A 10,199-nucleotide genomic window follows, 5' to 3' on the forward strand; every position below is an offset into this window, starting at 1 on the left:
GGTCTGAGATTTAGGGTTAGAGGCTTTTTTTTTTTTTTACCTTCCTTTTAAGATCCTTTATGGGAAGGGACTATTGACTCCAAAATACTATTACTTAGCAATCAATACAAATTATGTAATGCATTTTGTTCAGACTCTAACTCTGACATTTCACTTGCAAATAATTAAACTTTTCCCACTTGTTAGCAATAATTTTCTGCTTTATTCTTTGTGTTCTCCAGATCCCTTCTGATGGCAGATGTCAAACAGGAAAACTCCAAATCAACGAAAAGAAGATACTTTCTATTAATTTTCTTTTTTTTAGCACAGTCTCATGATTCTCCAGTTACTGATACTAGGAGAACTAATAGATTTTACAGTTCTTGGAAGCTCAAACTTATTTTTCTTAATACCACATTTGGTCATGCAGTTGACCCGTTGCACCCAGATTTGCCCTGAAAAGCTACAGTGTGGTGTCGCTATGCAAGGCTATTCTAAAACTATTGGTAATCAGCTGCTTAGGTTATAACCATTGTACCATTACATACCTTGAATGTTCATCATTTTGGGACTAAATAAAATATTTAACATAGTCTATATAAAGACAGGTAGGAGGAATTATTTGGGTTGATTTGACTAAGTTTTCCCATTTTATTCTAATTATTAATAGTTCTCTCTACTCATCCTGCCATCCATGAGCACAGGCTTCCTATTTGTCCTTCTCACCACACTTCTCTCTTTACCACAGTTCTGAGGTGCTTGGGGATACCTGCAAGACTCATTACCAACTATTCTTCTGCCCATGATAACAATGCAAATTTACAGTTGGACTTCTTTCTGGACGACGAAGGGAAAGTGGACACCAAAATTACAAAAGATTCTGTCTGGTGAGTTCTCCTGGTAAATGCCTTTAATGTATCAATTATACAATTAGTAAAAAAAGGTGACAGCAATGGCTGTGGTTTATTTATTTCCCTGTGCATTAAAGAACACTGCTAGTTTATGTAAAACAGAATGAATGGATTGTTAGTAGGCTGACTAATACGAAGTGCTTGTCATGTAAAGAGACAAACCCTAGGGGATCCCACTACTAACGTTACCATGCAGTGCATGTTTAAGCACACCGGAGAAGTGGTGGTGGAATGGCTTTGTGCTCCTTAGGGCCAGGCCATTTCTAAAAGTGGAAAAGGGTAGGATGGGCACTTCCATCAGTCTGGAGCCAGGCTCAAAGGGATACCTCAATATCTATGGAAAAACACCCTTCTTGTTCAGCTTCTGCCTGAAGCTGATGTTCCCACATTTGTAGGCTGGTTTTACATTGTGTACATGCAGTCACTGTCACAAATAGGTATTTTCCAAAATAAATCCAGTTCAGCTGAAGAAGAAGCAAGCCAAGTATCAGACAAGTTAGTGAAATGCTATCACCAGATTTATAAAAAGAAAACTCCCTAGAAACAAGAAATGGAGTCTATGTATTTTTTTGGAGAAGACAGTCCTCTAACTTTCTCCTCAAACTCTTACTGTCTGCTGTCTGACAGCAGTGTAGCATATATTGATTATATGCTCTGTTCTGTAGAAATTATGTGTGGGTTATTGGGTCTCAAGCCTCTCCTCCTCAGGGTGAAGCAGTGAATGTGACCTCTATATTCCTATATTCAGGAGATACTTGTCCTATTCAGTGTTAATATACCCGATTTGTGTCAATGATATCTTCAACTCATGAGCATAGCTGCTCATCAGCATGTTTCATTAACGACTTAATCTCTGGAAGTCTTTATATTAAAACTGTAATAAACCCATTCTGTGGTGGAGGAAATGACTGAACCTGTTGCTGTAACCTCTTTTATGTGATTTCCATAAGCTGATACCAAGAGGGAATCTAAGGAAAACAATTAGGTTCATTTACATCTGAAGCTTGTATCACAGCATCCCAGAATAGTCAAGACTGGAAGGGACCCCTGGAAGTCATCCAACCCTGCTGCTCAAATTAGGGTCAGCTAGAGCAGGTTTCTCAGGGCTGTGTCCAGCTAATTTTGAGTATCTCTAAGAATGGACACTCCACAACCATTTTGGGAAACTTGTGCCGGTGCTCAACCATTCTCACAGTAGAGAAGTGTTTCCTGATGTTCAGACAGAATTTTCTGTGTTTCAGTTTGTGCCCATTGCTTCTTGTTCTGTCATTGGGGGCCACTGACAAGAGTCTGGCTCTGTCTTCTTCCCCTCAACTCCCTAACCAGGCATTTATACACATGGATAAGATCCTATTGAGCATTCCCATCTCCAGGCTGAACAGTCCCAGCTCTCTCAGCCTCTCCTCATGTACAGTGTCTGGTGTATCAGCCATTCCTTCAAGTTTTCATATCAGCAAACTTGCTTGAGGGTGTAGCAGGCCTCATCATCCAGGTCATTAATGAAAATGTTAAACAGTATTGGACCACGTATTGACCCCTGGTGTACACAACTAGTGACTAGGCTCCAGCTGGAGTTCACACCACTGATCACAGCCCTCTGATCCCAGCAGTTCAGACAGTTTTCAATACACCTTACTGTTCTCTTATATAGTCTATACTTCAATGGTTTGCCTATAATGATGTTCTGGGAGATGGTGCTAAAGTCAAAAGAGAAACCAACCCCCAACTGGTCTCCCACACTCAGTCATTCATTTCATCAGAGAAAGCTATCAGGTTGATCAGGCATGGCTGGCCCCTTGTAAATCCATGCTGACTACTGCCAGTCACCTTGTCCTTGATATGTCTGGAATGTTTTTGAGAAGAATTTGCTCTATAACCTTCCCAGAGACCAAGGTAAAGCTGACAAGTCTGTAGTTCCCTGGGTACTCCTTCTTCTCTTTCTTGAAGAAAGGAGTGATACTTCTTTTCTTCCAGTCCTCAGGAACCTCCCCCAATCACCATGACTTTTCGAAGATAGATATGAGTGGTCTTACAATGACATCCCTCAGCACTTTTGGGTCTATCCCATCAGATCCATTAGACTTCTGTGTGTCCAGGTTGTTTAAATATTCTCTAACTTATTCCACCTCTACAGAAGGTAAATTTTTGTTGTTGCTCCAAACTTCCACACTGGTCTCAGGGGCTGTGATTCCTGAGGGCAAATCTTAGCAGTAAAAAACAAGACAAAGACGACATTGAAGACTTTGGCTTTTTCTTAGTCCTTTGTCACCAAAAGTCCCTTACCCCATTTGGCAGCAGACTCACATTTTCCATAGTCTTTGTTTTGATACTGATGTACTTGTCTTTCTTACTGCTCTTCATGTCCCTTGCCACCCTCCATTTGATCTGGGTTTTGGCTCTGCTAATCCTGTCCCTTCATGCTCAGACAGGGTCTCTATGTTCTTCCTGGTCACCTGTCCCTGCTTCCACCGCTTCTGCACTTTTTTTTATATTTGAGTTTAGTTGGGACCACCTTGTTCACCATGCGGGCCTTGTTCCACTTTTGGTTGATTTCCTACACATAGGGATGGACCATTCTTAAGCTTGGAGGAGGTGACCCTTCAAAAACAACCAGCTCTCCTGGACCCATCTTCTATCCAGAACTGCCTCTCATGGAATTCTTCCAAGCAGGACCGTTAACAGGCCAAAGCCTACTCTCCTAAAGTCTAGGGTTGCGGTCCTGCTATTTGCCTTGTTTCTTCCTGTTAGGATCCTTGGGGGTTCCCAATTTGCTAAGCTGCATCTGGTCTGTGTGACAGCAGGACCTCAGTACATTTCACGGGGATGGTCCTTCTACAGCTCACGGAGCTGTGAAGGAAGAATCACTATTCTGAAGCCTCCTCTGCCTATAAATGATGTGAAACAAGACCCAATGACTGGCTGCCTCACTGCTCAGTCCATATACACCTTGTAATGGATCATTGCCATTCAGACTTTTTACTGTCTCCCCTTCTCCTAACCTGGTCTACACCTCTCACTCACTCTTGACATTTCCTTTTACCTACATTTCCTTACATTTCCCTACCTCTCCTTTTCCCAGCTGTTTCCTAAGACTTCTTAATTCAGTCCTGTTTCTTTTCCATTTTTTTGGGACAGAGCCAGATCATCCAAAATCATCCTTGCTCCACTGAAATCCATAGGTAACCTCACACTAGCATTTCCTCCTCCCTCCCATCCTACGTTTGCTTTTCTTTGGCTTGATTACTTTTTGAACTGCCTTGTTCATCCTTTTATCCTTCTGGTGCATTTATTAGTACATGGTGCACATAACCCTTTCGGCATGACTTAAATATATTACACACCTCTCTTCATTTCTCCTCTGTGTCCTTTCTCTTCATTACTCTGTAACATACCATGGTAGCCCACATGCCTACTTTTAATGACTTGTGTCTTAACCTTGATTTTATTTTTAATGTCTCTTTTATTTCTTTTTTTTTTTTAAAGGACAAGCTCAAGGCGTTTATAATGATTTTTAAAATGTATTTCTCACTTTTATTTATAATCTCCTGAAAACTGGAAGCAAGGCCCTTTTTCTTTATTAATAAATCATTTCTATTGCCTTGTACTGCTGGAGCTGATCTGCCTTCAGGTTTTAAATACTCTCGGACCTCAGGGATACTTGGAGCCAGGATTTTTAGTCCAATAAATCTCTGAGTGTGGGGCTCCCTCTGAATGTTATCTGACATTTATTTATTTTTATTAAAAATCATCTTCTCCCTCAGGATAGGAAACAACACCACCAAAAAAACACATATACAAAATTACACAGACTTTGCAAAAAGTTATTTTTATAAAGCTGGCCGGATTTGGGCCCATCAGTACTGCCTCTGTCCCCTTACTTTGTTCTCCTTGTCTGTCTTAATGATGATATAAGGACACTTAAAGAATATTTCTCTTGGATGGGAATCAAGACTCACTCCTACTGACAGGTCCAAGCAGACTGACCTCAGTACCTCAACAGAAACTTGCTCGAAGTCTCCCAGCCCCATGAGTGTTCATCTATGTCCAGGCCTGTGGAGAAAGCCCTTCTGAGACCTCTGCTCTCGCATTAACTTCCAGCTCACTTTTCTCCAGTCTCCCACTAATGTTAAGATTGCCTCTCTCAACCCCAATGCCTGAGCTTATTAGCTAATGAAAGGGCAGCAGCTGTTTCCAGCATGTGTCTGTCTCATAAGCAATATGAAGTACCCTTCTTAAATTGTCTTCCAGGCATAAAACCCACCTGGTCATCTTTTATTAATTCCCCCATTGCTTTGTTTAGTCTATTTGTAATTATCTCTGTAAATATTTAATGGTCACTACATTGATCTGTAAAGCCATTCTTGCTTTCTTTAATGTCTCAGGCTTGCTGTAGAATACAAGAACTATAGAATCAGTTTAACAAATTATGGCTGCTGAGCGAGGTCTTCAGCTGTGCTCACTTCTACCAGAGAGAAGTTTCTGCTACATTTTGGAAGGCAAATGTTCCTCTCATCCTCCTTTCCTTAACGCTCATGTGTTTTACAAGCAATGTTTGTCTATCCATTCACATTGAATATACTTAAGTGTATTTGTTATCTGCATGGCAGCAGACCTAGAGAAATTGTTATCCTGTTGTGCCCAACACCGCACTAACAGAAACCAGTAAGAAAGGTCGCCTAGGATGAACATAGAAAAAAAAAAAAAAACATAGAAAAAACTGCATTACCTAGTTACAGAATTGAAGCAGAGCTGCCATTTTCTGCACTGTTATCCCCCGCTTGGTTTTATCATCCTTCCTTCCTGCCTGCTCTTCGGGTTCTTCTTTCGCAGAACACAAAGCCAGTGACGCATCTGGGTTTGATTCAAAGTGAACCAGTGAAGCCTTCAGGGCAGGGATTGTCTCTCTCACATGTTGGCATAACAGTCTTCAAAAACCCACCTACGACAAAGTGCGTCCCCATTCTCTGGTAGCCTTCAGCAAAGCTCTGTGAGCATGATTCAGCATTGACTACTCTCAGCAGCATCAAAAATTCTCTGAGTGTGCGTCATTTTCCTTGAATAATTCCTTTTTCTGTAGTGCTACTTCATTAACTCTCCTAACTGACAAGTTTTACCCTGATCCAAGCTTTCATTTCCACTTTGAAATGTCTTGTTAGACAAGCCTCAGATCCTTCTGACTCTGCTCCATGGCTGGTTTTCACCTATTATTAATAAAATGGTCAGAGTTTAACAATCCTCATTTTGGTTGCTAATATCATTGAGTATACTAGGGGCTGTATCAGCAGCTACACAGATGTAATTTTATTCATATCTGCTGTAGAATACGTATAATTTGCAAGCAAAATTGCCCCTTTCTCTACTCCTTCCTTCTTTTATTTTTTGAAGTAATGAAATTCAAACACTTTGCTGGCTTTACTGCAGGACCCTCTTCCTAGGTTGTCTTTTTTTCTTGCTTGTGCTCTCCCTTGAGCACCGGTAGCATTGCAGGAAGTTATAAGATCTGTCTTTCTTTTCTGCTCATCTTTGAAACATTCTGGGCAGACTGTGATGGTGCTATAGTGGTTTTTTTTCTTTTCCTGAGCATCCAGCCAAGTGAGGGCATTTCAACCCTGAGCATCTAGATGAAGCACTCTCAGAAATTCACCTTCCAGCATACTGTCCTGGGCCCTAAAGGCAAGACTTGGCCCACAGTGGTTATAAGTGGGTTTTATGGAAAGTTGTATGTTCGAGGAGATCTGACCTCCCTCATTGCCATAACAGACTGGGAAGACCATATAAGTAATCCACAGTGAGGAGAGTCTTATAAAGCCTATGCAGGGTTTTTTTCTCAACCAACATGGAAACCAGCCAAGCATGTTTGTTTTGAGCCATGAAGACAAAGCTACACCCTGTATATTATGGACTTGACCCTGAAATCTCTTCAGAAGAGGCACCAAAGCTTCAGTCTTAATAGTTATAAAGCAGACTATGCTTCAGTGGCTTGAAGAAGATTCAAGACTTGCTTTAGCAGTGAGACTGAAGTGGAGGTGTCTGGCTGGAAAGAGATTGTAGTTTGTGTAGCTCTTCATATACCCCAACAATCTCCAAGCACTGGAAAATTTTCTCAGAGACATTTGCATTCAGAACACAGTAGAAGAATCAAAAATCTTCTTCAATTTGCACTCAAGAAACTACATTGAAGAATTGTGGCCTTCAGGTTTTAACAGATAGGTGCCAAACTTTTAGACCTAAAAATCTATCCTGTAAAAAGAACTGATTTTTTCACTCCTAAATTGGCAGATGTTGTTGAAGCAATGAGAGGACATAAATACACAGGTTTGCTTTGATCTGTATGCTTCTTTCCAAGAATTTAATATTCTGGTCTCATCTCTTGTCTAAGGAACTATCATTGCTGGAATGAAGCTTGGATGACCAGACCTGATCTTCCTGTTGGTTTTGGAGGATGGCAGGTTGTTGATGGGACACCCCAAGAAACCAGCGATGGTAATATTGCTTGAAGTCCTCCTTAGCTCTCTTTCCAATACTTAGGTTCTGTTCTGTGGCAAACAATAAACCAACTGAGCCAGTGCCACCATATGACTGATGACAACTTCTTGTACCAGATAACCACACTCACCTGTGCTCAGGGCCTTCTCCTGATTTGTTTTCAGCTCTAAAATAAATCTGTCCTTATTACAACACTGCTGATGATGCATGTGCACAAAGTCCTGCATGAGAAGGGCCCTGCTTGGTACAAAAGAGGTGTAGTCTTGTTGCCAAAATATGGCTTCTAAAATTTTAGAGCACAAATAGAACAGCCTGATCAAATTAATTCTCATACATTTTATGTCACCCAGTTTCTGCAGCCTGTACTAAACTTCCTAAGCAGGCAGTACGCAGGAGAGAAAAAGTGAAAAGCCACTGCTATTTCTTCCCAGTCCTTAATTTTCCAGTTCTTAAAAGACATTCTTAGCAAATTTGCAGTGAGATCTTCCTCAGCCTATGGTATAAGACAGCCCTCCCAAAATTATCTGCTTTAAGCAAAACCAGCCTTAACTGCATTTGAAGTACTTGAGACTTACAGTGGACTTTATGGTGCCATTAAGGCACCGAACAATTAGGTTGTTTCAGACTTGGTTCTGTGTTGTTTAGAGGGCTGACAACAGAAATTAAGCTTTTCACTTGATCAGGAGTTTCCGTAAACTATTAAAAGGGTTCACTAAACCCCAGGAATTCTTTTCCTTTGAGAAAGCATAACTTTTTGACATGTTTTTTAATCAATGTAATCTCTCACTTTAACTATTGTTTCCCCACAGGTATGTACAGGTGTGGCCCAGCCTCAGTTCAAGCCATTAAACATGGTCATGTTTGCTTCCAATTTGATGCTCCTTTTGTCTATGCTGAGGTACATACATGAAAATTTTTAGTGCACTGAGTGATTATCAGTGGGATCGTAGGTGAGACAGAAGATAGGGCTCCACTACAATTTATGGTCTGAGAAGTTACTTCACATATACTCCACATCAAAGAAAAATATCATAATCATATTTTGACTTGCAGGCCAGTAGGTGTGGTGTGATTCTAATGAATGACAAAGATTTCTCTAATCTCTGCTCACTGATGTGTGAAGCAGAAAAAAACTGCGCTGGCACCAGTGAAACTTCAGGCTGTGGTCATTTATTCTTCCCAGATTCCAGCTATGCTCTAGCTGCTCATCTTCATCCCTCGTTAGCTGTTACCTCCTTCTCAGGCTTGTCAGCAAAGCTGCTTATGTTAAGGCTCCCTCCCTTGTCAAAATAGATGCAGCGATTTTAAAGAGGTCTTTGCTCACTATGTGCATTCTGGCTGCAGTGGGTCAAGGAGAGCTCACATGGGTGGTTTGACTGGCAGATTTGAGAGGGAAATATCTCTGTGAGGAGCGAGAGGAAGTGGTCTGGAGTTTTAACCTCTTGCACCACCAGAGCTGGTGTGCCCAGAATTGCAGCAGCTGTAGAGCAGGTCTCTCTCTAATTGAATTGTATATAGCTTAGGACAGAAGACAATAAAGATATTTTATCTATGAAGCTGTCCCCTCTCTATGGTCTAAAGCTTTTTGGTGCAAGGAATGTGTAATCATGCTCCCCAGGTCCAAACAGTATCCCTGTTGCCTACTCAAGTTTACACTGTCTGTTGTTCTGGAGCTGCAAATAGTAAAATTAATCTAGTTGTTATTGTAGCATATGACTAATTGTAAACATGGGACTTCAATGCGAGTAGGACTTCAAGTCAACATATTGTTGTGAGGGGAGATAGGCTGTCTTCCCTTCCTCTCTCTACTTCTATGTATCTCAATCCTTTTTCATTTAATTTTATAGGTCAATAGTGATATTGTTTACTCAAGAAGGGATAAAAATGGAACCCAAGTGATAGAGAACATTGACACAACACATGTTGGGCAATTGATTGTGACCAAGGAAGTTGGGGGTGATGGAATGATGGAGATTACTGAGGAGTACAAGTTCCAAGAAGGTAACCTGAAATGAGGTGGGACCATACCAATGCAGATTTACCTCCATCAGATCTTTGATGGTGGATTCACAGACCTCTGGCACTGAGGGAGCTGCATGAAAAGCTGCCAAGGTGCCCTCTAGAACTCTTTATTTGTAACTCCATCCCAGAAATACTGCAGATGCCTTGAGTAGCACAGACATTGCTACTCAGAAGTGCTTTGGACTAAGTAAGCTGTAGTGAAAACAGTGGGTAGTCATGGAGTAACTCAAAGCATTCAAAACAATTCAAGGCTTTCTGTGCAGCTGTTTAGGCATTTCTTACTCAGGCCAGATGTTTGCACCAAGTAAATCAGTGTAGTTCCATTAATATCAATTAAGCTAGGTTAATTTATCTGATATGGCTTGAATCTCTAAGACCAGCTCACTTGGAAGTTGTGAAGTTCTAATACTAACTTCACCACAGGAAGGTTCACTGTCCTGATGCATTCATTTCAGCTACCACAGTCTATGGAAGATGCACCCTTGTGATAGGTGGGTGGGCTAATGCAGTACCCCTGTTTCTCTTCTAAATTTGATTTTCATTCATTTCTAGGCTCAGAGGAGGAGAGACTGGCTCTTGAGACTGCAGTGATGTATGGCGTTAAAAAGCAAACTACCCAAGATACCATGTATCAGCCGCAGACAGATGTTGACATGGACTTTCAAGTGCAAAAAGCAGTCCTTGGCAGTGACTTTAAAGTCTCTATAACTTTCAGGAACAAAAGTCGCAACTCCTACACTGTTACTACATACCTTTCAGGCAACATAGTGTTTTATACAGGAGTCACAAAAAATGAATTCA

General features: G+C 41.1%; 1 protein-coding gene across 1 annotated transcript in view; it reads left to right on the plus strand.

Moving 5' to 3' along the window:
* Positions 1–649: 649 nt before the first annotated feature.
* F13A1 (coagulation factor XIII, A1 polypeptide) overlaps positions 650–10,199 on the plus strand; it is a gene marked incomplete at its 5' end in the record, with an annotated part of 21,149 nt that continues 11,599 nt past the window's right edge. Inside the window, 5 exons of the mRNA XM_010286955.1 lie at positions 650–866; positions 7,270–7,373; positions 8,186–8,274; positions 9,224–9,377; positions 9,951–10,199. The exon at positions 9,951–10,199 is cut by the window's right edge and continues 48 nt beyond it. Coding sequence (XP_010285257.1) covers positions 650–866; positions 7,270–7,373; positions 8,186–8,274; positions 9,224–9,377; positions 9,951–10,199 — 813 coding nt within the window. The remainder of the gene's footprint in view (positions 867–7,269; positions 7,374–8,185; positions 8,275–9,223; positions 9,378–9,950) is intronic.

The sequence above is a fragment of the Phaethon lepturus genome, unplaced genomic scaffold, assembly GCF_000687285.1.
Source record: "Phaethon lepturus isolate BGI_N335 unplaced genomic scaffold, ASM68728v1 scaffold17455, whole genome shotgun sequence".
Taxonomy (NCBI): Eukaryota; Metazoa; Chordata; class Aves; order Phaethontiformes; family Phaethontidae; genus Phaethon; species Phaethon lepturus.